Source organism: Coregonus clupeaformis, unplaced genomic scaffold (assembly GCF_020615455.1).
Source record: "Coregonus clupeaformis isolate EN_2021a unplaced genomic scaffold, ASM2061545v1 scaf0440, whole genome shotgun sequence".
NCBI lineage: Eukaryota > Metazoa > Chordata > Actinopteri > Salmoniformes > Salmonidae > Coregonus > Coregonus clupeaformis.
This window is the reverse complement of record NW_025533895.1, coordinates 55,706-82,705: the sequence shown is the minus strand read 5'-3', so window position 1 is coordinate 82,705 and position 27,000 is coordinate 55,706. Positions and strand designations below refer to the sequence as shown.

At 47.1% G+C, this 27,000-nt stretch overlaps 1 protein-coding gene across 6 annotated transcripts; it reads right to left on the bottom strand.

Moving 5' to 3' along the window:
- Window positions 1–25: 25 nt before the first annotated feature.
- Window positions 26–25,547, bottom strand: LOC121542947 (chromodomain-helicase-DNA-binding protein 4-like). Of its 6 annotated transcripts, none has more exons than XM_041852588.2 (41): window positions 25,487–25,547; window positions 24,688–24,878; window positions 24,039–24,160; window positions 23,510–23,806; window positions 23,231–23,349; window positions 22,749–22,848; window positions 22,313–22,526; window positions 22,078–22,199; window positions 21,831–21,957; window positions 21,300–21,469; window positions 20,614–20,865; window positions 20,042–20,245; window positions 18,953–19,164; window positions 16,742–16,873; window positions 16,202–16,301; window positions 15,890–16,081; window positions 15,211–15,411; window positions 14,926–15,063; window positions 14,195–14,316; window positions 13,853–14,026; window positions 13,420–13,561; window positions 13,061–13,192; window positions 12,864–12,981; window positions 12,554–12,678; window positions 12,360–12,452; window positions 12,100–12,241; window positions 11,678–11,853; window positions 11,340–11,529; window positions 10,666–10,755; window positions 5,588–5,679; window positions 5,240–5,373; window positions 5,000–5,144; window positions 4,751–4,907; window positions 3,607–3,710; window positions 3,267–3,519; window positions 3,122–3,175; window positions 2,862–3,035; window positions 2,597–2,705; window positions 2,239–2,371; window positions 1,560–1,755; window positions 26–1,342 (listed from the first exon to the last, which is right to left on the bottom strand). In XM_041852588.2, the coding sequence occupies exons 2-41, from the start codon at window positions 24,740–24,742 to the stop codon at window positions 1,137–1,139; spliced, it is 6,018 nt and encodes a 2,005-aa protein (XP_041708522.2). In that variant the 5' UTR covers window positions 24,743–24,878; window positions 25,487–25,547; the 3' UTR covers window positions 26–1,136. The 6 variants fall into 6 exon arrangements, with proteins under 6 accessions (XP_041708522.2, XP_041708521.2, XP_041708524.2 ...); XM_041852587.2 differs by lacking the exon at window positions 25,487–25,547 and adding an exon at window positions 25,211–25,435; XM_041852590.2 differs by lacking the exon at window positions 25,487–25,547 and adding an exon at window positions 25,211–25,435 and having other exon boundaries at window positions 10,666–10,752.
- Between the last annotated feature and the right edge of the window lie 1,453 nt (window positions 25,548–27,000).

Genomic DNA, 27,000 nt, shown 5'->3' with positions numbered 1-27,000 from the left:
CATAATAAAGGACAAGGAAACAAGCTTCACAAACTGTTACCCTTTTTATTGTAGTTCTCAAAAGAAACTGTAACGATAAAATCAACAAGGTGGTAACCATAATAATATTCCAGAATGTAAAAGAACAAAACGTTAGACTAAGACATTTAATTAATTTAGAGATTGCCATCATTCTCAATGCCGTCCCGTGTGTCTAAACTTGTGGAGCTATTGCATGTCCTTATTTGGGCAAAAACGGGGCGAGGCCTTTGGGAACAAATTTGTGATGCAATTGTTCAAGAAGCCAATCAGGAATGTAGAGCTGCAGGACGAGGCGTGGCCGAGGAGAGGGGAGAGCCAATAACAGGCTAGTGTTATGGACCACCTGAGTGTACAGGTGAGGGGAGCAGTGAAGAGGGGGAAGGCGCAGGAGTGTAACACAGAACCAATATTATTCTACTAAAGCATCCTCGTCAGTTGATAGCTATTAACAGTCTCTCTGTGGGGAAGTATAGAGCTGTGTCAGGAGCAGTGTGCCCAGCTACACACACACACACACTCAGAAGAGGTACACACTCAGAAATGGAATGGGCAGAACAGACATAGTTCTAAATTCCACATGATTTCACATTTACCCACTGATGCACAATTGAATTGTACATGTTGCATATCGAATTGAATTCTGCACACCCATAGAACCACGAGTCCACATATTATAGAACCTTTACTTGGAGTGGAAATGTTCAGTCTACCCATTCTAATTCTATGGGACAGAGCCAGGTACACAGCTGTCTATTTTAGAGACAGGGTTGGGGAAAGATACAGTGAAAACAACCTCTGTGTGAAGGTTAGACACATAACAGACAGACACATAGACAGTGCTTCAGTTCATTAGGTAGAAACTGTAGAGAAGGTGTGTATTCCCAGTGGAGAATAGAGACTATGTTCCTCCAGGTGTCTTTGGGTGAAGAGGAAGCAGTTGTAGTCTGCTGTGTGTCCAGAGAAGAGGTGTTGGGGGTAGAGACCTTACTCTACTGTCCAGAGTGTGAGTTTTGGTTTGGGAACAGGAGAGGAGCAGAGTGGAGGTGAGATGAGGGTCACTCTCCGATTCCAAAACACGTGAGGGAGGACGCCTAGGGGAGGACTGGCGGAATTGGTCAGCGTGGCACCTGCATCTGCTGCTGTGTGGTCTGTGATTGGCTCTGGCCAGTGACCTCTGACCCCCGGCTGGCCAACCGGCTGAGGATGTTCCTCTCCGACATCTGTAGCCTCACGGCGACGGGTGGTATCCGGGCGATGGTTGCCGGGAGACGGGTGACGTCGGCCTTCATGTCGCTGAGAAGCTCCTCAAGCTGTTTGAGAACTGAAGGAGAGAGGAAGAGTTACCACCACCACAGTCAAATAACCAAAGGGATGGAGAGAGAGAGAGAGAGAGAGAGAGAGAGCGAGAGAGAGAGAGAGAGAGAGAGAAATAAGAAAAAGAGAAAGATGATGAAGTGGGTCAGAAAAGCAGAGACGGAAAAGTGAAAATGAGAAAGAAAGAGAGTGAGTCTGTGTGTGTGTGTGTGTGTGTAGCCTACCTTTGTGCAGTACTGCGTTGGCAGGCTTGTTCCCTGACATGGACTCCTTGCTGAGGTGTTGGTGGGACTCGGCCAGACACTCCACCTCACTGAAGCGGGTGTTGAGGGCCATGGAGGGGTGGGCTGGGTCCTCAGACATGTTCAGGTAGGCTGCCCTGCGAAGCTGCTCCTCAATCACCAACGCCTGCTCCAACAACTAGAGACGGAGAGAGGGGTAAGAGGAGGAGAGAGAGAGAGAGACAGAGAGAGGGGTAAGATGAGGAGAGAGAGAGAGAGAGAGGGGTAAGAGGAGGAGAGAGAGAGGTAAGAGGAGGAGAGAGAGAGATAGAGAGGGGTAAGAGGAGGAGAGAGAGAGAGAGAGAGAGAGAGAGAGACAGAGGGGTAAGAGGAGGAGAGAGAGAGGTAAGAGGAGGAGAGAGAGAGGTAAGAGGAGGAGAGAGCGAGATAGAGAGGGGTAAGAGGAGGAGAGAGAGAAGTAAGGGATATGACAGGAGGAGAGAAGGAGAGGGAAGAGGTAGACAGAGCGATTAACAGAAAGGAAGAGAGAGTAGGAGAGAGGGATGGCTGAACAGACACTCAGAGAGAGAGAGAGAGAGAGAGAGAGAGAGAGAGATTAAAGAAGATAGAGAGTGGATCAATAGACAGAAGCAGCCAGAAACATCAAGCCATCCCAGCGCACCTTAAACCTCCTAGCAAGGAACTTGTTCTTGATCTCCAGGAAGTTCCCTCGGCTCATCTCCCCCTTGAAGGGCTCGTTGAGGATAGCATACTTCACGTCGCTCTGCACGTCCTGCCAGCGAGCGTAACCGTGTCTGAGAGGCTCCACGGTCAAAGGTCAATACATCACAATGATTCAGTCCTCCCACCAAACCTCTGACCTGCTGAGTAGTGCAGTGGTCTCCAGCCCTGGTCCTGGAGAGATACAGGAGTCTATAGGTTTTAGTTCCAGCCCAGCACTAACATACCTGATCCAATTAATAACATTCTCCTCCACACTTTGATTAGCAGAGCGAGGTTGGTACAGAGTGAAAGGATACTGTATGATGCCAGCCAGCAGCCAGTAGTCATGGCGACGGTGCCAGATCTCAAATGTCTTTTTGGTGACAGTCGCTGCCCTCTCCTCGTTCTGCCACAGAGAGTGGAGCTCTGGGAGGGGAGGGAGAGAGATAGAGATAGAGATAGAGAGAGAGAGAGAGAGAGAGAGAGAGAATGAACAAAGGTCAGTTTTGCATCCCCCTGCCCCCCAATGGTTAAGGTTAGGGAGTTGGGGAGGGTTAGCTGATCCTTGATCTGTGTGTGCACCTGTGAATCCTCCGTCTGCAATGTTGAACATGAACCTCTGCTTGGTAGCCTTCTTCTTCTCCTCACTCACATTCACCGCCGCCGCTGCTGCTGCCACTGATTCTTTAGCGTTCTCTCCATTCTGCAGCTTGCCAGACTCCTCCGTCTTCACACCATCTTTCTCCTCTTTTTGCTCTGAAGGGAGGAAGAATACTGGGTAAGCACCATATGTTTGTTCATGTGTGTGCGCGTACATGTGTGTATGGAACGGAAGACCCTACCTTTCTTGTTCTCTGCAGGAGGACTGGTGTCCATCTCCTCTTTGCTCTCCTCCACTATAACAGATTGAACACAGGTCAGAGGTCACAACCACAGGAGAAATGACCTTCATACAGTATCTGTATCACCCTGACTGTCCCGACTGACCTTTAGGCTTGGCCTCCTCTGACACTGCTGTGGCCTCTGACCCTTCACCCGTGACCTCTGTGGGGGAATCCTTCTCCTTCTCCTCCTCTGCCGTCTCTTTTGGGGTTTCCTTGGTTTCCTTTTCTTCAGTCTCTTTCTCCTTCTCCTCTTCTGTGTCTTTGTCCTTTTCTTTCTCGTTCTTTGTCGTGGAGGACTCTCCCTCCGCCTCTTTCCTTTCCGAGAGTTTTTCAGTCTCGTCTGGGATTTCAATAATCTGCAAGGAGGAAAAAGGGGTTAGGATTAGGGTTGTGATGGGATGACACTGATGATGGTGCAGTATAATCTAATAAAGACTGCTCACCTCTGGGTCTTCTGTCTTGCTGTGCGCCCTGCCGTCCTTTTCTGCCTCTCCCTCCTTCTTTACGTCCGTCTCCTTGCCAGTGTCTTCAGACTTAGTGAGGTCCTCTGTTAGCGACAGAGAGAAAGGCAGAGAAAAAGAGAGTGAGTGAGAGAATGATTGAGCATATTTTCATTTTACTGTGTGTTGGGCTGGTGTGTGTGTGTGTGTGTGTGTGTGTGTGTGTGTGTGTACCTGGGGCGGGGGTGTTGGGCTGTGTGTCAGCGGGGGTTCCAGTAGAAGGTGTGTGTGTGTGTGTGTGTGTGTGTACCTGGGGCGGGGGTGTTGGGCTGTGTGTCAGCGGGGGTTCCAGTAGAAGGTGTGTGTGTGTGTGTGTGTGTGTGTGTGTGTGTGTGTGTGTGTGTGTACCTGGGGCGGGGTGTTGGGCTGTGTGTCAGCGGGGGTTCCAGTAGAAGGTGTGTGTGTGTGTGTGTGTGTGTGTGTGTGTGTACCTGGGGGCGGGGGTGTTGGGCTGTGTGTCAGCGGGGTTCCAGTAGAAGGTGTGTGTGTGTGTGTGTGTGTGTGTGTGTACCTGGGGCGGGGGTGTTGGACTGTGTGTCAGCGGGGGTTCCAGTAGAAGGTGTGTGTGTGTGTGTGTGTACCTGGGGCGGGGGTGTTGGGCTGTGTGTCAGCGGGGTTCCAGTAGAAGGTGTGTGTGTGTGTGTGTGTGTGTACCTGGGGCGGGGGTGTTGGGCTGTGTGTCAGCGGGGTTCCAGTAGAAGGTGTGTGTGTGTGTGTGTGTGTACCTGGGGCGGGGGTGTTGGGCTGTGTGTCAGCGGGGGTTCCAGTAGAAGGTGTGTGTGTGTGTGTGTGTGTGTGTGTGTGTGTACCTGGGGCGGGGGTGTTGGGCTGTGTGTCAGCGGGGGTTCCAGTAGAAGGTGTGTGTGTGTGTACCTGGGGCGGGGGTGTTGGGCTGTGTGTCAGCGGGGGTTCCAGTAGAAGGTGTGTGTGTGTGTGTGTGTGTGTACCTGGGGCGGGGGTGTTGGGCTGTGTGTCAGCGGGGGTTCCAGTAGAAGGTGTGTGTGTGTGTGTGTGTACCTGGGGCGGGGGTGTTGGGCTGTGTGTCAGCGGGGGTTCCAGTAGAAGGTGTGTGTGTGTGTGTGTGTACCTGGGGCGGGGGTGTTGGGCTGTGTGTCAGCGGGGGTTCCAGTAGAAGGTGTTTTGACGTCCTCTCCAGCAGCGATGGCTGCCAGCCTCTTGTTCTCCTCCAGCTCCATCATCCAGGGCATGGACCACTGGCCATTCACATGCTCAAACTCCTGCACCTGGACATCAATACAATCAATACATACATAAATTAAATTAAAACAAAACAATACCAAATGCTGTAAACAAACAAAGAAACGACATTGCTTACTTTCTTCCTGATCAATGACATCACACCGATGCGAGTAAGGACATGTTGCCGTGACAACCCCTCCCGTGGAACCCCATCAGCGAAAGTCTCCGCTCCGTCAGCCCCCGGCTCACAGAGATGACGCATGAAGAGAGAGACATACGCCCTGAGAGGGAAAGATGAAGGGAGAGAGAGAATACTGCTATACGGACCCCTGGGAACACACACACATTCTTAGACTGCACACACACACAGACTCACTTGAACTCTTTCTCAGACTTCCCCCTGAGGTCTCTGACCAGCCACTGGGTAGTGAAGGCATCCTGGGGAGGCATCCCATAGCGCATCACTGCATTCAGGAAGGCCTTCCTCTGGCGTGCATTGAAGCCCAACACCTGAGAGAGAGAAGAGGGGGGGAGGTTTAGAGCAACATACACACTGAAAGAGTCAAAAGACAAGTGGTAAAGAGAGAGAGGGAAAATATGCAGGCAGAAATGGACATGGAGAAAGAAAATACTGCTTGTAGAGGGAGATATAAAGAGAACAATGTGTCGATTTTTCTTTTAAGAGTGACAGATGGAGGGAGACTGATAGAAGCTGCAGTCTGACCTCGATGTTGCCTCCCACTCTGGCCAACAGGGGGGGCAGTGGTTTGTCCCTTTCGTTCCTCAACCCCTTGCGGCTTGGCCTGCGGGAGTTGGCTGGTTGGAGGGAGAAACACAGGTCATGGTAGTCTCACACAGAAAATACACACATATAAATGTGTACTGACACACACACACAATTTGTCCTGCAATAGAGTTGGGGTAAATCCGCTACGTCACTATATGAGATTTTGATTGAATGACCCCTCAAAACAGCATGAAATTGTGTGCTATTTTACTACTCTACCGGATGTTGTTTTAGCAAAGCCTTTGCAATTTATACAACCAATTGCAGATAAAAGTTGCAGACAGACCTATTTGAAATAGTGTACCACAAAATGTGACTTGATAAGGGATTCAAACCCTGTATTGTCAGAAAGACGTACATTGATACATTGTTGCTGCATCATCAGTGAACTTGCTGAAAAAATTCAGAGCAAGGTGGCAAAGGTGTGTATCATTAGTTCACATTTTAGCAAACAGTCTCAAACAGTTGCAAACGGGAAACGGTTTGCTACATAGCCTAAACAAGAGTTTCTATTGAAAAAATTCAGGAAGGTCCCTCCTTTGTTCCTAGTGAATACATCCCTGATATTAGCGAAGATTAGCTAATAGCTAACTTTAACTATTTGCACATCGTTACAACACAGTATATAGCCATAATATGACATTTGAAATGTCTCTATTCCTTTGGAACTTTTGTGAGTGTAATGTTTACTGTTCATTTTTTACTTCACTTTTGTTTATTATCTATTTCACTTGCTTTGGCAATGTAAACATGGTTCCCATGCCAATAAAGCCCTTTGAATTGAATTAGTAGCTTGCGTAGTCACAGACGATGCTGCTACTCCTCGCTATGTCCGATCTTGAAAGAGCACTCACTCACTGACCGTAGCTACTCACTGACCGTAGCTATCGACACGGGCGGATGATCGAAAGGAACACCTCAAGAAATAAAAATTTAACCGCGAGTAGCTACTGTATCTGTCGCGCTGTAATAAAATCCGTTCTGAATGTTCTGTGCCGCGAACGTCAACTGAGACATCAGATTACATTTCTGTCAACGCGTTTACTGTTTAGCATGGAAATATGTACGATTATGACAGGATTAAAGAGTCGCTGATTCAGGCAGAAATCTGAGATCACTTTTTTATTTTATTTACTATGGTGGCGCAATCGGTAACTCATCTGCCGTTCAATCAATGGTTCAAACCCAGACCACATTTCTGACTAACATCGTATTAATTATTGTTTTGCAACCAAATCGCTTCTTTATATCGAATATATATTGTCTTTCTTACAGAATACATACACACATAAATGTCCTGGATTTGTGTGTGAATTTCATCAATGGAAATGTTGTTCCAACAATGTAAATAAAAAGGTATTCTACACCATCATTTTTACCTGCAACCCTTCCATTTCATAACACTTGTAGTTTAACCAAATGTCATGTTGACCTAACCAAATGTCATGTAGACCACAATCATATATTAACTTAACAATTATTGGATATCCATAAACTCAATGAATGGATGTAATCATACGTGCATTCAAAAGTTTCATCTAATTCTATGTATGAGCGCTACACTATAAACTTCAAAATAACTACAAAAAGTGAAGAATTTTAACAGATCCTCAAAAACAACATGGATGATTCACTGTACAGAATTGATTCATTGTGTACATTTAGCTGCCCTCTCCTACTAGTCGATGCAGGAGTTACGTCTGTTTATGTATAATCTGTAGGGGCAGTTTGAAAGACGTTAGCATGGGACATAGCTTCGTAACACTCCAGGTAGAAATGTACCTTAACCACAGATCTATATTCGGATTATTCTATCCTCCAATCCTAAACTAACCATTTGGGGGATTAACAAATACCTAACCCTGTATCAGTAGTTGGGGTTTACCGCCCTATCTAAAAGCCTTCGGCCATAAAGTGTTGGGTTTGTGCTTCTGCTTACTTAGACTTGTTGTGTGGAATAGTCTGTACTATTATTATAACTGAATTGGCCTGTTACAACTGGTTGACAGAATCAGTCGCTCATTCTCACACACAAACGCACACACTCTTTCACTTTCTGTCATTTGCACGAAAACACACAAGCAAGGACTAATCCGAACTGGCACACACACAGATTCATTTATTCGCACGGACACGGACACATACAGCGCATTCGGAAAGTATTCAGACCCCTTCACTTTTTCCAAATTGTGTTACATTTTCAGCCTCTTTCTAAATTTGATGAAATCGTTTTTTCCCCCTCATCAATCTAAACACAATACCCCATAATGACAAAGCAAAAACAGGTTTTTAGAAAATGTTGCTAATTTATTAAATATAAAAAACGGAAATATCACATTTATGTAAGTATTCAGACCCTTTACTCAGTACTTTGTTGAAGCACCTTTGGCAGTGATTACAGCCTTGAGTCTTCTTGGGTATGACACTACAAGCTTGGCACACCTGTATTTGGAGCGTTTCTCCCATTCTTCTCTGCAGATCCTCTCAAGCTCTGTCAGGTTGGATGGGGAGCGTTGCTGCACAGCTATTTTTAGGTCTCTCCAGAGATGCTCGATCAGGTTCAAGTCCGGACTCTGTCTGGGCCACTCAAGGACATTCAGAGTTGTCTTGGCTGTGTGCTTAGGGTCGTTGTCCTGTTGGAGGTGAACCTTTGCCCCAGTCTGTGGTCCTGAGTGCTCTGGAGCTGGTTTTCATCAAGGATCTCTCTGTACTTTGCTCCGTTCATCTTTCCCTCGATCCTGACTAGTCTCACAGTCCCTGCCGCTAAAAAACATCCCCACAGCATGATGCTGCCACCACCATGCTTCACCGTCGAGATGGTATTGGCAAGGTGATGAGCGGTGCCTGGTTTCCTCCAGATGTGAATGTAATGTGACGTTGGAATTCAGGCCAAAGAGTTCAATCTTGGTTTCATTAGACCAGAGGATCTTTTAGGTGCCTTTTGGAAAACTCCAAGCAGGCTGTCATGTGCCTTTTACTGAGGAGTGGCTTCCATCTGGCCACTCTACCATAAAGGCCTGATTGGTGAAGCGCTGCAGAGATGGTTGTGTTTCTGGAAGGTTCTCCCATCTCCACAGAGGAACTCTGGAGCTCTGTCAGAGTGACCATCTGGTTCTTGGTCACCTCCCTGACCAAGGCCCTTCTCCCCCAATTGCTCAGTTTGGCCGGGCGGCCAGCTCTAGGAAGAGTCTCGGTGGTTCCAAACTTCTTCCATTTAAGAATGATGGAGGCCACTGTGTTCTTGGGGACCTTCAATGCTGCAGCAATTTTTTGGTACCCTTCGCCAGATCTGTGCCTCGACACAATCCTGTCTCGGAGCTCTACGGACAATTCCTTCGACCTCATGGCTTGGTTTTTGCTCTGACATGCACTGTCAACTGTGGGACCTTATACAGTGAATTCGGAATGTATTCAGACCCCTTCACTTTTTCCACATTTTGTTACGTTACAGCCATATTCTAAAATGGATTACATAATTTTCCCCCCTCATCAATCTACACACAATACCCCATAATGAAAAATGAAAAACAGATATACCTTATTTACATTATTATTCAGACCCTTTCCTATGAGACTCGAAATGGAGCTCAGGTGCATCCTGTTTCCATTGATCATCCTTGAGATGTTTCTACAACTTGATTGGAGTCCACCTGTGGTAAATTCAATTGATTGGACATGATTTGGAAAGGCACACACCTGTCTATATAAGGTCCCACAGTTGACAGTGCATGTCAGAGCAAAAACCAAGACATGAGGTCGAAGGAATTGTCCGTAGAGCTCGAGAAAGGATTGTGTCGAGGCACAGATCTGGGGAAGGGTACCAAAATATTTCTGCAGCATTGAAGGTCCCCAAGAACACAGTGGCCTCCATCATTCTTAAATGGAAGAAGTTTTGAACCACCAAGACTCTTCCTAGAGCTGGCCGCCCGGCCAAACTGAGCAATCGGGGGAGGAGGGCCTTGGTCAGGGAGGTGACCAAGAACCCGATGGTCTCTCTGACAGAGCTCCAGAGTTCCTCTGTGGAGATAGGAGAACCTTCCAGAAACACAACCATCTCTGCAGCACTCCACCAATCAAGCCTTTATGGTAGAGTGGCCAGACGGAAGCCACTCCTCAGTAAAAGGCACATGACAGCCCGCTTGGAGTTTGCCAAAAGCCACCTAAAGGACTCTGACCATGAGAAACAAGATTCTCTGATCTGATGAAACCAAGATTGAACTCTTTGGCCTGAATGCCAAGCGTCACGTCTGGAGGAAACCAGGCACCGCTCATCACCTGGCCAATACCATCCCTACGGTGATGCATGGTGGTGGCAACATCATGCTGTGGAGATGTTTTTCAGCGGCAGGGACTGGGAGACTAGTCAGGATCGAGGGAAAGATGAACAGAGCAAAGTACAGAGAGATCCTTGATGAAAACCTGCTCCAGAGCGTTCAGGACCTCAGACTGGGGCAAAGGTTCACCTTCCAACAGGACAACGACCCTAAGCACACAGCCAAGACAACGCAGGAGTGGCTTCGGGACAAGTCTCTGAATGTCTTTGAGTGGCCCAGCCAGAGCCTGGACTTTAACCCGATCGAACATCTCTAGAGAGACCTGGAAATAGCTGTGCAGCGATGCTCCCCATCCAACCTGACAGAGCTTGAGAGGATCTGCAGAGAAGAATGGGAGAAACTCCCCAAATACAGGTGTGCCAAGCTTGTAGCGTCATACCCAAGAAGACTCAAGGCTGTAATTGCTGCCAAAGGTGCTTCAACAAAGTACTGAGTCTGAATACTTATGTAAATATAATATTTCAGATGTTTATTTTTAATAAATTTGCTAAAATTTCTCAAAACCAGTTTTTGCTTTGTCATTATGGGGTATTGTATGTAGATTGATGAGGGAGGGGGAAACTATTGAATCCATTTTAGAATAAGGCTGTAACGTAACAAAATGTGGAAAAAGTGAAGGGGTCTGAATACATTCAGAATGCACTGTAATCAATATGAATTCATGACAATAGTGTTTGTTACCTTCTGATCGCTCATCAAAGTCCTCATCGCCCTCCTCGGAGGCCACAGAGTAATCTGAGTTGTTGTCAGACTGATCCTCCTGCCAATCTGCTTATAGAATGGAGAGAGAGGGGCGGGGAAGAGACAGGATTAGCCAATCAGAGAGTTTTAGGACACAGACCGCTCTGTTTTCAGGGGAGAAGGAAGAGAAAGTGAAGAATAGATACAATCACAGAAATTCACTTCAACCAACTTCACAAGAAAACTAAACTAGTCAATACCAAAGTCATTAACAGGGTTGGGGTCACTTTCTTGTCAGTGGGCAATTTTCAAACATACATTTAATTTCAATTAACTTTCTGAATTGAAACTGGAATTGACCCCAATCTTGTTAGAGACAGATAGGAGAGAGTACTGAGACAGCAGGAAGGAAACATCATGCCCACGCTTAATCCTAGAATACTACTAGAAACACCTAAAAAACACAGAGGACAGAGATGGGACATGGACAAACATGTAATACGAACACAAACCATTAACACACACACACAAAACACACTCACATGCTCCAATATAACACCAAAGATACACACTCCTATCCCACACACCTTACCTACCACACACATAAACACATGTCCACATCCACACACACAGAGTAGGTAAAAAAGGTTGCATTGTGCAGCGTTGTTCTGTACCCCGTCTACTACCTCGTTCCTCCTGAGAGCCGTCGTTGTAGTTGACAGGCTTGCGGGTCCTCTTGCCCTTCCCCAGGTTACGGGCCAGGTCCTCCTGCTGCTGCTCATAGTGGTGTCTCAGCAGCTTCTCCCAGTAGTCTGGGTCTACGGACTCCTCCTGTTTAATCACCTCACGCTGCACCTCCTCCTCCTGGACACACACACACAGGTTAGCAAGGATGGAAGAACTCGGTTTACAAACACACACACAAATAAGAAGTGTAATAACACACACTCTCAGAAGTATGGGTCATCTCTCCTGTTCATCACCTTCCACAGTATCTCTCACACACACACACCTCCTCCTCCTCATCCTTGACGACGTATTGGGCCACTTTGAAGGAGCTGAGGTACTCGTTCATGCTCTGGATCTCTGTGTCCTCGGTTGACTCTGACTCCTGGTTCCTGTCCAGCAGTCTGTCTATGGCCTTGTCATCATAGTGGATGACCTGGCTGTCATCCTCCTTGTTGTCCCCTGAGACAGAGAGGGACAAGGAAAGAGAGAGGGACAAGGAAAGAGCGAGGGACAAGGAAAGAGCGAGGCGTACAATGAAAGAGTGTGTAAGAAAGAAAGACTGGAGAGGCCACACACCTAGTTTCCCAGGTCTAAATCACTCGTTAGTTTGAAGGAAAAGCAGCAGATACTACGGCCTCTGACAACAGGAATGGCTACCTGTTTGGAGTGGATTGATCTGGTTATGGTTAGTAGTTAGTGACTCACCCTCTCCCAGCTCGTACTTGAACAGCTCCTCTGTTCCAAACTTGAGGATGTCATCCAGCTCCTGTTTAGACATGGAGCCTGTCTTACTGCCCAGCCCAGGACGTACCACCAGGTGGGTCAACATCATCTTCTTCTTAGCCACCTGGAGGAGAGGAGGATGAGAGGGGAGGATGAGGAGAGGAGGAGAGAAGAGGAGTTAGTGTCTGTCTTTTACCTACCACTATGTATGAGTCTGGTAGGCTTTGGTATACTGTGTTTACCTGAGTGATCCTCTCTTCCACAGACGCCTTGGTAACGAAGCGATAGATCATAACCTTCTTATTCTGACCAATCCTGTGAGCTCTGCTGAATGCCTGAGAGAGAGAGAGGGGAAGAGATTGGAAGAGGAGAAGTGAGTAGGAGGCGTGCCTCAAGTGTGTGTGTGTGTGTGTGTGTGTGGTGTGTGTGTGTGTACCTGGATGTCGTTGTGGGGGTTCCAGTCAGAGTCGTAGATGACGACGGTGTCGGCGGTTGCCAGATTGATGCCCAAACCTCCCGCTCTGGTAGAGAGCAGGAAGGCAAACTGAGGGGCGCCAGGAGCTGAGGAGAGAGAGACAGAGGGAAGGGAGAGAGAGGGGAAGGGAGAGAAAGAGGGAGGGATACAAAGAGGGAGGGAGGAGACAAAAGACAAATAGTTACTTCCATTTCATATTTTCACAGTTAAAGTTAGTGTTCCAATTGCGCTGTCATTAGTGTATCCATGAACCCATGTGTGTGTGTCTCACCGTTGAAGCGGTCGATGGCCTCCTGTCTCATGCCCCCCGTTACACCTCCATCAATCCTCTCGTACTTATAACCCTCGTTCTCCAGGAAGTCCTCCAGCAGGTCCAACATCTTAGTCATCTACCAAGAGACAGAGACAGTTAGTGTGTGTGTGTGTGTGTGTGTGTGTGTATGTGTGTGTGTGTGTGTGTGTGTGTACCTGAGAGAAAACGAGCACTCTATGTCCTCCCTCCTTGAGTTTAACCATCATCTTTTGCAGCAGAGTCAGTTTCCCAGAAGCCCTTGTGAGGGCACTGCCCTCGTACATTCCGTTTGGAATCTTTGGCGCCTCCTGCAGGAGATCAATCAATTAAACATCAGTCAATTAATGAATTAAAACTCATCATCAAGTAGACTGCATGCTGATCAAAGCCTCTTAACACATAATATAACCAACAAAATCATAAACATTCAAGACAACATTTACTCGTGTACAAACACACACACAAATTGATGTCCTCCATCAAGCATCGAATCAATGGTATGGCCCATGTCTCAGATAATGGGTTTGGATCGTACCATTGCAGCTCCGGGAAAGAGGTAGGGGTGGTTGCAACACTTCTTGAGGTCCATGACCACGTTGAGCAGGGACACTTGGTTTCCTCCTCCGCGGGTGTTCAGGGCGTCAAAGTTACGCGTCAAGATGAACTTGTAGTACTTCCTGCATCACACAATTAAATTAATACCAGAAAACAAGAAATAGAAGCCAACATGAGACTTCTGCAACACTACACTACTGACATTCAATCCTCTATTTCCTTATTTTCTAGACTTCTCCACTCATTAGCATGTGCTAGCACTGATTGTACTGCACTGTTGAGGAAGCTATCAAGTAAGCATTTCACTGCACCTTTTATACCTGCTGTAAACTGTGTATGTGACAAATCCAATTTGATTTGATTCCTACCACCATCCTCCCCTCCACCCTCCCCTCTTCCTCCTCATCACTCACTTCTGCATGGGGCTAAGCTCCACTCGTACGATGAGCTCAGTCTTGGAGGGCATGTGTTTGAAGACGTCGGCCTTCAGTCTCCTGAGCATGTGTGGTCCCAGCATGTCATGCAACTTCTTGATCTGGTCTTCTTTGGCGATGTCAGCAAACTCCTCCAGGAACCCCTCTAGGTTACTGCAGAGCAGAGGGAGAGAAGCGGGGTCAGTTTGTACCTCATAGGGGTGACTTTTGTTATTGTTTCAGTTACTGGATTTGTTCAAAAAGAAACATCAGGACCACAAAACACTAAGCAATAGCAGCACTCACACCCCCCCCACCACACAGTAGTGTAGGCATACTGACTTGAACCTCACTGGGGTGAGGAAGTTGAGCAGGTGGAAGAGTTCCTCCAGGTTGTTCTGTAGAGGTGTACCAGTCAGCAGCAGCTTGTGCTGGAGAGGGTAGTTATTCAGAATCCTAAAGAACTACACAGAGAGAGACAGACTTTTATACTTCAGCTGCCCTCTTCACAAAACGGGGTGATCTCTCATCTTTGAGTGGTTATAACCATAGCTATACTAATAACGCTGTGTTCATGCAAGGATATGTCATACTATAATGGTTATGGTACTGGTTATGACTATAATGGTTATGGTACTGGTTATGACTAAAATGGTTATGGTACTGGTTATGACTATAATGGTTATGACTATAATGGTTATGGTACTGGTTATGACTATAATGGTTATGGTACTGGTTATGACTATAATGGTTATGGTACTGGTTATGACTATAATGGTTATGGTACTGGTTATGACTATAATGGTTATGGTACTGGTTATGACTATAATGGTTATGGTACTGGTTATGACTATAATGGTTATGGTACTGGTTATGACTATAATGGTTATGGCACAGGTTATGACTATAATGGTTATGGTACTGGTTATAACTATAATGGTTATAACTATAATGTTATGTACTGGTTATGACTATAATGGTTATGGTACTGGTTATGGCTATAATGGTTATGACTATAATGGTTGTGGTACTGGTTATGGCTATAATGGTTATGGTACTGGTGTGTGTCTGACCTTTGACTGGTTGTTCTTCAGCCTGTGGGCCTCATCCACCACCAGACAGGCCCAGTCTATGGAGCCCAGCACAGCCTGGTCTATAGTGATCAGCTCATAGGACGTAAGCAGGACATGGAACTTCACCGATGAGTCTTTCTGCAGGGGGCAGACAGAGAGGGAGGGGGCAGAGGATTAGGGGGTAACAATAAAGATATAATGAGGGAGATAGAAAAAATCAACAACAAAAAACATGACTGTACATTATCAGTCTTTCCCCATCCTCCCATCCCATTCGTCGCTCACCTTCATCTTAGAGGCCTTCTTGCCCCCCCGGATGGCATTGCCCTCGAAGGAGAACTCGTTCTCTCTGATGACGGCTCTGCTGTCCTTATCTCCTACGTAGGTCACCACGTACATGTCCGGGGCCCACAACTCAAACTCTCTCTCCCAGTTAATGATGGTGGACAGGGGGGCGCTCACCAGGAACGGGCCCTTGGAGTGACCCTTGAGGGGTGGAAGGTCAGGTATAAATAGGCGAGTGAGTAAAACACTTCAGTTGAATCAGAAAAGGGAATTGCCTAAGTCCGATTGACATGTCCGGCCCTTATCCCCTAACACTCAACTGATAATTCACGTAGCTAGATATTTAGCAGTAGGGTAATAACTCAACCTATCCTTCTGATAAGACTAGGTGGAGTTTTGCTTGTATTTGTCCCGCCCTGCCTTTAGGACAGAGTCCCTCTTTTTGGACTAGTCCCCTTTGATGGGCGGTTTTATTGTTCGTCCAGGGTTTGCCACTACCCCCACTGAAATTATTGACAGGGGCAGGCAGACTGGACGAGAGACACAAACTTACATACACACAGGATCTCTCTCACACACACACACACACACTCAGAAACACATCGCTGTGGAATCAGATGACTACATCCTTTTACCTATCCAGCACACACAGACCCCAACACAGACCCCAACAACACACCTCTTTGTAGAGTGAGTAGAGGAAGACAGCGGTCTGGACAGTCTTGCCTAGACCCATCTCATCAGCCAGTATAGTGTCAGTGGCCTGAGCCCAGGAGAAGCGCAGCCAGTTGAGGCCCTCCAGCTGGTAGGGGTGCAGCGTTCCCCTGGTAGTGTCCAGGTAGTCTGGCTGATAGTCAAACTTGATGGTGGGCTGGAGGGGAAGTGGAAGATAAACATCTTAATTTACATCATAGAGCAAAATCATGAATCAATGTCAATGGGAGATTTGTAAGATTCACATGAAAAGGAACAAGGAAGTACCCGTACTTACATCCACCACAGGGTTAGCAGGGGGTTTCTCACTCTTCTTCACTTTAGCTATCTTCTTCAGCTTCTTAGCGGGCCTGCCCTCATCTCCCAACATCAACTCTCTGAAGGGGGAGAGAGAGAGAGAGAGAGAGAGAGAGAGAGAGAGAAAGAGGGAGAGGGGGGGAGAGAGAGAGAGAGAGAGAGAGAGAAGAGAGAGAGAGAGAGAGAGAGAGAGAGAGAGAGAAAAAAAAGAGAGAGAGAGAGAGAGAGAGAGAGAGAGAGAGAGAGAGAGAGAGAGAGAGAGAGAGAGAGAGAGAGAGAGAGAGAGAGAGAGAGAGAGAGAGAGAGAGAGAAGAGAGAGAGAGAGAGAGAGAGATGGAAGAGGGGGTAGAGAGGGGGTAGAGAGAGAGATGGAAGAGGGGGTAGGTAGAGAAAGATGCAAGACATGAAGAGGATTAGATTATTGCTATAGGTTACTATAGGTTGCTATAGGCAGAGATGTCGGCGTTTGTGTGTGTATGCATGGGTGAGTGTGTGCATGTTCGTGTGTGTGTGTGTGTACCTGTGGTTCCAGTAGGTCTGCTTGTATTGGTCGTACTCTGGGATGTCCATCTCCTCACTCTCCCAGGAGGCCTGGTCATAGGCCAGATCCCTCCACTTGATCAGGTAGTGCATGTTGTTCTTCTTATCCACACTGGAGAGAGGACGAGAGGGGAAGGAGAGAATTATGATATTATGGTGATGCACATTTGATCATTTACATCTGTAATGATACAAATAGGATACAGAGGTTTAAAAAAAACAAAAAAACAGCCTTTTCCTTTACAGAACTGACTTTGACACGCCTGTGTTAGGAGGTAGTATGTTACCTATACTGTGGTGTGTTAGTGTATGTATCCCAGGTGTGTGTGTGTGTTAGCGTATGTATCCCAGGTGTGTGTGTGTGTTAGCGTATGTATCCCAGGTGTGTGTGTGTGTGTGTGTGTGTTAGTGTATGTATCCCAGGTGTGTGTGTGTGTTAGCGTATGTATCCCAGGTGTGTGTGTGTGAGTGTATGTATCCCAGGTGTGTGTGTGTGTGTTAGTGTATGTATCCCAGGTGTGTGCATTAGCGTGTGTACCCCAGGTGTGTGTGTGTTAGCATGTGTATCCCAGGTGTGTGTGTGTGTGTTAGTGTAGTATCCCAGGTGTGTGTGTGTTAGCGTATGTATCCCAGGTGTGTGTGTGTGTTAGCGTGTGTACCCCAGGTGTGTGTGTGTTAGCATGTGTATCCCAGGTGTGTGTGTGTGTGTGTTAGCGTATGTATCCCAGGTGTGTGTGTGTGTTAGCGTGTGTATCCCAGGTGTGTGTATGTGTTAGCGTGTGTATCCCAGGTGTGTGTGTTTGCGTGTGTATCCCAGGTGTGTGTGTTTGCGTATGTATCCCAGGTGTGTGTGTGAGCGTATGTATCCCAGGTGTGTGTGTGTGTGTGTGTGTTAGTGTATATATCCCAGCTGTGTGTGTTTGCGTGTGTATCCCAGGTGTGTGTGTTAGCGTGTGAATCCAAGTTGTGTGTGTGTGTTAACGTATGTATCCCAAGTGTGTGTGTGTGTGTGTGTGTTAGTGTATGTATCCCAGGTGTGTGTGTTTGCGTATGTATCCCAGGTGTGTGTGTGTTACCGTGTGAATCCAAGGTGTGTGTGTGTGTGTGTTAGCGTATGTATCCCAGGTGTGTGTGTGTGTGTGTGTGTGTTAGTGTATGTATCCCAGGTGTGTGTGTGTGTGTGTTAGCATGTGAATCCAAGGTGTGTGTGTGTGTTAGTGTATGTATCCCAGGTGTGTGTGTGTTAGCGTATGTATCCCAGGTGTGTGTGTGTGTGTGTTAGCGTATGTATCCCAGGTGTGTGTGTGTGTGTTAGCGTGTGAATCCAAGGTGTGTGTGTGTGTTAGTGTATGTATCCCAGGTGTGTGTGTGTGTTTGCGTGTGTATCCCAGGTGTGTGTGTTTGCGTATGTATCCCAGGAGTGTGTGTGTGTGTGTGTGTGAGCGTATGTATCCCAGGTGTGTGTGTGTGTGTGTGTTGGTGTATATATCCCAGGTGTGTGTGTTTGCGTGTGTATCCCAGGTGTGTGTGTTAGCGTGTGAATCCAAGTTGTGTGTGTGTGTTAGCGTGTGTATCCCAGGTGTGTGTGTGTGTTAGCGTGTGTATCCCAGGTGTGTGTGTGTGTTTGCGTGTGTATCCCAGGTGTGTGTGTTTGCGTATGTATCCCAGGAGTGTGTGTGTGTGTGTGTGTGTGTGAGCGTATGTATCCCAGGTGTGTGTGTGTGTGTGTGTTGGTGTATATATCCCAGGTGTGTGTGTTTGCGTGTGTATCCCAGGTGTGTGTGTTAGCGTGTGAATCCAAGTTGTGTGTGTGTGTTAACGTATGTATCCCAAGTGTGTGTGTGTGTGTGTGTGTTAGTGTATGTATCCCAGGTGTGTGTGTGTTTGCGTATGTATCCCAGGTGTGTGTGTGTTAGCGTGTGAATCCAAGGTGTGTGTGTGTGTTAGCGTGTGTATCCCAGGTGTGTGTGTGTGTTAGCGTGTGTATCCCAGGTGTGTGTGTGTGTTAGCGTGTGTATCCCAGGTGTGTGTGTGTGTGTGTTAGCGTGTGTATCCCAGGTGTGTGTGTGTGTTAGCGTGTGTATCCCAGGTGTGTGTGTGTGTTAGCATGTGTATCCCAGGTGTGTGTGTGTTAGCGTGTGTATCCCAGGTGTGTGTGTTAGTGTGTGTATCCCAGGTGTGTGTGCTCTACCTGTGGTTGAGGATGCGGTGGATCATGAGCCACTCCATCTTGACTCCGTAGCGGTAGAACTCCTCCTCCATGTGGACGTACAGGGGGTCCTTGTTCTTCCTCTTAGTGCTCTTGTCATCGTCCCCCTCCCCTCCGAAGTCCACCAGCGGGGGCTCGTCCATGTCTGTCTTCCTCTGGTAGTTACGGAACATCACCTGGCAGTTCAGCTCCAACTGGAGAGAGGGAAAATAGCGAGGAGGGAAAAAGATGAGTCTACTCTCTATCTAGTACATAAGGCTGTTGCGGTGACCGTATTACCGCCACACCGGCAGTCATGACCGCAGTCAAATTCCACGTGACCGTTGAGTCACGGTAATCTCCTTTTATGCACTCTGGACATGCTTTGGTAGTACCCAACTTGCTAACTACCATCAGGTCCTAATGATCTGGTACTCAGGGCTCTATTGTCCCTCTAACCACTCTGACATCAATGCAAATGTTTTTTCGAAAATCACATCAAACACTTATCATCAAAACAGTAGGCCTATCATACATTTAAAACTCACCTCCTTTATTTAGCCCTCAGTTGTCATCAGTCATTAGGTGGTATTGTTTTCTCTCAGCTTCAGTACGCTTCTCATGTTTGTATCTTTTCATTATTAAACTCACCTGCACCTGTTTCCTGACTCCTGGCATTTACGTTACACATATCTTGTCAGCTAAATGAACAAGCCTACACTCATAGAAAAAAGGGTTCCAAAAGTGTTCTTTGGCTGTCCCCATAGGATAACCCTTTTTGGTTCCAGGTAGAACCCTTTTGGGTTCCAGGTAGAATCCTCTGTGGAAAGGATTTTACATGGAACCCAAAAGTGTTCTACCTGGGACCAAAAAGGGTTCTTCAAAGGGTACTCCTATGTATGGCATGGAGCATAGACAGATAACATAGGCCTACAGTAGGCCAACTCATATTATGTTCACCTGAAATACATTTTCTTCATATCATAATGTTTCTTTAGACCTGACTAAAATAAATAATGGATTTATTGTGATTAAATGTAATGGCCGCCACAGCCCTAATTGAGCCTGCATATTGCTGGTTGTGCGTGTCACCTGTAGCTCCTGGACCCAGGAGCAGTGCCAGTAAGACATGTTGCACCACTTGACAAAGAACTGCCTCTCTGGTCGGCCGGCCAATGGGACGGGGTCTGGGGCCTCGGCCGGGAGGTCCAGGGGGCGGGGCACAGGTGTAGGGGGCGGGGGTTCACCCCACTTCCAGGTCAGAACCTTCTGGACTTTACCCTTCATGCCCGGGCACTGAGGAGGGAAATTCAGGAACAATCAGATATATATTCACAAATAAATATCTTGTGTAGAAAATACCTTCTTTGTCAATCATGTCAACACTACATATTGCATTTCTATTTCTATCTGCAATATTCTGTCATTATACATTTAAAAAACAATGCCAGCATTAAAGAGATCGGAAATTAGAGTTAACAGCTAGCTGTATAGCTGACTCAACTCAAATCAAGAATTCCATATGATGTAGGTGTATCCACCCACACACATATAACAGAACATGTTCTCTTTAATAATAATGTACATCCAACCCCCATACGTTGAGATTCTCTCTCTCTCTCTGTCTGTGTGTGTGTGTGTGTGTGTGTGGCAGCAGGGCTCACCATGCAGCGTGGGCAGATCCATTCCCCGTTGGGTATCTCAGGGAGGGGGGGGTTGAGACAGTGGATGTGGTAGGAGGAGGTACAGGTGTCACAGCACAGCAGCTCTCCTCCATCCTTACACACCCTGCAGAACTCTATGTGATGGTCATCCTCCTCCTCCTCCACCCATCCCTCATCCCTCCCCACCTCCTCGTCCTCCCCTTCTCCCTCAGACAGCTCCTCTCTGGCCTCCCACTGGATCCCCTCTTTCTCCTGCAGGGAGGGACAGAGGAACAAAAAGAGAGTGGGAGGGGAGAGCAGGAGGGTGAGGGGGGGACAAGAATGTGGGAGGGGTGTGGCGGAGGGGGTAGTGAGAGTGCCGGAAGGGGAGTGGGGAGGGGTTGGGGGGGGGGGTGTTGAGAGGAAATGGGAAGAGAGGGGAGTGGAACGATGAAGGGGAAGCGAGAGTGGAACGGGGGGGGTAGGGGTGTGTGTGAGGGGAGTGATGTGATGAAGGACAAAGGGAGGGAGAGTGAAAGATAGGAGGAGGATAGAAAAAGGTCAACATCAAAAATAGGATATCACACCAATCTTTAATCATTAAAGAGAAAATACATAAGAGTATATACAAGCAATATGGTGTCAACTCTACCTAGCCATGGGTTGGACTATGGGCCGACTTCAGACTGGGTACATTGTGTACTTACACAGTGGGGGCAGCTCCACTTGCCCTCGGGGGCCTTCTCCATGTCAGGGTCCAGACAGACCATGTGGTAGGCCCTGGGACAGGTGTCACACAGGATGATCTCCCCTCCCTGCTGGCACACCTCACAGTAGTCCTGGTGGTCTGTCTCATAGCCGTCACCATCCTCCTCAACTGGAATGGGAAGAGGGGAAGTTAGGAGGGAGGGGGATGGTACATGATGATGGTCCTGTTAAAAACATATAATATTATCAGATGATTGACTGAGAGCCAGGTCCTTGGTTTCAGCCCAGAGCAACTACATCTGATTCCTCTAATCACACGATCATCAACAACATAATTAGTTGAACCAAGTGTGCTAGTGCTGGACTGGAACAAAAACCTGCACTCCCTATAGCTCTCCTGAACTAAGGTATGTAACTGACCACTGGTCTACATGCTATAGCCCCAAGCACAGTAAAACACACAGGTGTTCTAACACCTCCACTACATGGAATGAGAGGTCAAGAGATGACAGTTGCATTTCCATGCCAACCTTTCTTCTTCTTCTTGGCAGACTTGGCCTTCTTCTTGGAGCGGCTGCTATGGCTGTTGGAGCCGTCCGAGACTTCAAAGGTCCCGTCGTCAAAGTCACTCTCCACGTCAAGCTCATCCTCCTCGCTCTGCAACAACACAGGGAGAGAGAGAAACAGACACAAAGATACAATGATAGAATTGTGGGACAGAAGTAAGGCAAGGCTTACTGCATATCAGTTGATTCTCAGACAAGTTAGTGTTCTTACCGAGGATCTCTTCCTCTTGCTGTTGAAGCCTCCCAGTTTGATCTTGAGCGGAGCCACCTTCTTGGCTTTGGGCTTGGGGGCAGGCTTAGGGTTGGGCTTGGACCTCCTGCGAGCATTGGGGCCTGCAGAGGGAGACGGACAGAGTTAAATGATCCCCTTATTCTACAACAACGAACCACCAACAATAATATTATACATGCTCCCTCCATCAGCATTCCTCTAACTTGTTCCTCACCTTTGCCCTCTTTGGTCTTGGCCTTGCGGAGTGGGGGTACGGGCGGAGCGGGCACAGCTACAGGTATGGAAGCGGGTGCAGCTGGAGAGGAGTCTTTAGCGGCACTACCCCCCGCCCCAGTATCCCCTCCTGCCTCTGCCCCTGCCACCACCATGCTTTCCACGGCCGCAGCCACGTTGGCAGCTGCCAGGGCTGCGTTGGCACTGGCACAGCCCTACAGAGGGTTAGACAAGGCAGGATGGAAATCAGGACCGTTGCTATAAAGAACATGCAATCATAGTCAAAATAAATGTGTAATGTATTGTAATAGAAATGTCATGTTATAGCAATGTAATGTCATGTTATAGCAATGTAATGTCATGTTATAGCAATGTAATGTCATGTAATAGCAATGTAATGTAATGTTATAGCAATGTAATGTCATGTAATATGTTACCTTCAGAGGGTTGTTGGTGCTGAACTCCCTCCACTTGGCCATCATCAGAGTCATCATCCTGGACACAGCGATCTTGGGGTTCTTGGCTGCGATGAGGGGTCTGGGGAAGTAAGGCCAGAGGAGAGACAGAGGTTAAGTTTGGGGCACTCTACGGGGGGGCCGGCAGAAAGCAGATGTTTGCGGTTTTCAGGGATTCAGTATTTTCAACCTAACTTCCGTTTCCTCTGAAAAAACGGATGTGGGGACTCCGCTCAAGTGTCTTTTTACGCCTGCTATGTTAGTTTAAGTTTGGGGTAGAAGTAGGGGCAGTTTCAGACTGGTCGTAGCTAGCTCAGTCACACAGATATGAAGTAACTTTCTCCCCCGATCCACAAACGCTGCGCTATCCAGATGAAGTGGTACTGAAACCTGCTGCAGTGGAAACAGAAGGAGAATAGCAAAAAGCAAGTAGAAAACATGAGACGTGAGAGAGGTGTGTTAACCTGACAAACTGGCTGAAGGCCTTGTAGTTGGTGATGGTGGTGTAGTCCTTCTGAGTGAAGACATGGTCTATGTCCTTCATGCCCCAGTCCTCCAGCAGCTGAGTCGAGCTCTTGGGCTCCTGCAGAGTGGGAGGAGTTAGGATATCATTACATTCAGGGTCACTTAGAAACTTAAGTGCATTGCAGGGGCTGCTTCAAAGTCTAAACAGGGAACAGCTCCAACGTCTCCCTTGTACAACCCACACACACCACCTACATCCTCTTAGCCTTCATCCTCACCTGGCTATCTTCTTCTTCTTCATCTTCATCATCATCATCATCATCTTTCTCTAGTTCTGGTTCTTTGCGTTTACTCTTGGAGCTGGATGAGCCTCCTCCTCCTTTCTCCTTCTCTCCACTTGTCCCTCCTCCCTTCTTCTTGTCTTTGGAGGAGCTGGAGCGCTTCTTCTTCTTCCCCCTCGGGGCGTAATCACTTCCCTCGCTTTCTGACCTGGCCCTACCTCCTCCACCCGCTTCCTCCTCCCTCGCTACTTGCTCTACTGCTAAGAGGGGTTCTGGTGAGCTGACTGGCACCTCCTGAGATAGGAAACAAAATGACTCAACTTAGATGCAAATACGAAGAAAAATAAATCTCACAAATGCTGAAAATTGATACTAAGGTCAGGTCAAAAGGTAAGGGTCAAAGGCTAGGGGCTATCCGTATTATTATTATACTTCAAAATGCATTTTCCCTCCCAACTTCCTTGGAGCAATCCCTGATATCAGTGATTAGGCTACTTTATGTAAGGGAGGATCATGCCCATCCTACCTCTCTTACAGGTCTTGGTCTCTTGCTGATCCTGCTCTCACGGCTCTTCTTGGCTTTCTTCTTCTTCTTTGACTTGGTGGGGACCTCGACGTCAGACGCAGCCTCTTCTGGTTCCTCCTCATCTGCCGTTGGAAAGGGTACAGGAATTGATTGAATAGAATGCATAATTGATTGAGATAATTATGAGATAATTCCATTCATTAAAAAATATATTCATAGATTACCGAGGGATTTGTATAAAATTCTGAAACTGTCAACTCCAGACAAGCTTTATTGACAGCGTTTTGGATACATTTTGATGGAAAGATATGCACGCCAGTTGCCAGTACAGTACCAAACAGAGGCATGACTCGTGTGACTTTGCCAGCAAATGGTCGTGGACGCAACTTCTAACAACAACAAGCATGCATTGACAGCGCAAATCCTTACGCACTCTCTATAGGTAGCTAGCTAGCTTGCTATCAAGTTTGCCAGCTAGTGTAGAAGCAAAACATTCGGCTAGCTAGCAAACTGGGCTGCCTAACGTAAATTGTCATTACTAGTACAAGACTAGAGTAGCTAGCAAATTAGCTAGCTAACTAGCTAACGTAACGTTAACTAACGTTACCAACCTGCAAGCTTGTTCTGAAAAAATAGATCGCTGTCTTACCATGTGCAAGTGCAGTAGGTCCCAAGTCTTCCCTCTCGTCCTCGCTTCCCGACATATTTCAATAATAATTAATTTCAATTAAAAGCGAGCTAATCCCTCCGCCGAACCTTGCCCGATCTTGTGAGGGAGGAGGGCAAATGACGTGTGGGTGGTGGAGAATGGAACGGGGGTGTCCTGAGGAGGGGGGAGCGCTGTAAGAAGAAAAAAAACATTTGCTTGAATGAGCAATCCTATTGGTATTTTTCGCTTAATAATAAGTATTTATTATATTGACAGGTCAAGGTGTGACATGTTAACTATCTAATTACATCGAAAAACATTTGTTTTCAATTGGCATGCCTCTGTCCACACCGCACAGGAAGCTGTAGCAATGGACACCCGTCAATCATCGTGTATTGAATAGATATATATATTATAGCACTTCTCTGGAATACTGCCCCACTCGCGATATAACTCAATTTAGGCAAACTTACAGTTACAGTCAGGGTTCAAGTGAAACCACTAAGACTTGTGAGAAACTTACTGTAGTGCCTGTTAGAGATGGGTTTCCTTCGTGTAATAATTGTCTCTCAGAAATGGTCTTTAATAGAAATTAATGAGCAACAATTTCCAGCGCAATAAAATGTGTCGTTAATGACCCCGTAAAACACGTTGCACACTCTCGGTCCCCCTTCTCTCCCCCAGCCTCAGTGGCTAGCAGAGCTTAGCTAACATCCTCACAAACACACAAAGGGGGCAGACATCCCAGAATAACCCCCCCTCTGCGTTCTGTAACACTCACACAACTCTGCATAGTTACCTCGCAACGGCCAGACCATAATACTCATCCTGCACACACCTCCCCCCTCTACACACACGCTCATGCACGTACACTTCTACTGCACACACACCCTTCCCCTTCAGTCCCAGCCCCTTAGCAACCCCGTTGTCATGGAGACACTCCTCCTCCCGCCCTCTCTCTGACAGACCATAATACTCCAGCCACCAACATCCCATAATAAACACAACTCCTAAAAAGAGAGAAGAAAAAATACCAGTCACATGGTCTCCAGGGAAACTCCAGGCCACTGGTGACAGACCATCATATTCACAGACTGTCCACCTGGCATGTGTACCACTGCACCCAGAAGACCTATGGAAGCCCACACATAGGCTAGGCTACCACTGTGCGTATGCACTATAGGACTGCTTTATAACACTTGTATGGGAATAACTCTAGGCCCACTGTACTGAAGTACATGGTACACATGGCTTAGTCTTAAATACACACATCAACACAACACAACAGGTTTGCCACACACATGTGATTGTTCAGGACACACAGGGATACCAGAAACATTTGCTGCTTGTGTCAATGATGGACTGCTGTGTCACATGTTAGGCACCTGTCTCTGGACTCAACAGAACAATTTATGAGATGGCACAGTACAGTTGGGGTCTATTGTCCCCACAGCCCACACAGCCTACCTTATGCATGCAGTGCTGTGGACAGGTAGAGGAAACTAGAATGTGAAACAGGGTCAACATTGCATTGACCCCCACAGAGAATTCAACCATATAGAAGAGCATCTAAAGCAGTGATTCCCAACCAGGGGTACTAGGACCCCTGGGGGTACTTGGCCTATCCACAGGGGGTACTTAAGACTGAAGATTCATCAGACCATAGGCCTACTAGTAAAGTGTACAAGAGGGGGTACTTCAGGGGTACTCCGGGCAGAGCAAAATTCAGTTGGTGGTACAGTAGCTGAAACAGGTTGGGAACCACTGATCTAAAGTATACACAGATGCATTCAGTCTTGAATTGGGCAACAGATGGTCAATAGATTGCGTTTGCCAGGGATGTTAATGTTTTGATGCCGTATGCAAACACACTACCTGACAGCATCGGTATGTTCATGCAGACAGTAACATTTAAAACACCTTGTGACAACTGCTGATATAAAAAGGGCTTTATCAAATACATTTGATCGATTGATTGACTTATACCCTAATCTGTTACGTCTGAATCAGGGATAAGAATCAAGTCATCTGGGATAAGTGTGATGGATGCATTGTGTTTACATGGATGGACTGCGGACATGGATGGGCAGCAGTCAGATATCTGCTTTTCTTCATCCACCAACAAGCCTTTTCCTTCACCTCAGTCACAGCTGGCTGTCCTCTAGACTAGAGGGGTTTCAGGCCTTTGTGTCGATGTCTATCTGAAGCACCCTAACGAGACAAGTAACAGTGATAATAGCGGTCCTCTGGTCCTTGACATTGATTAATGTAATCAACAAAAAACCTTCAATTTAAACTACAATATGTAATTAA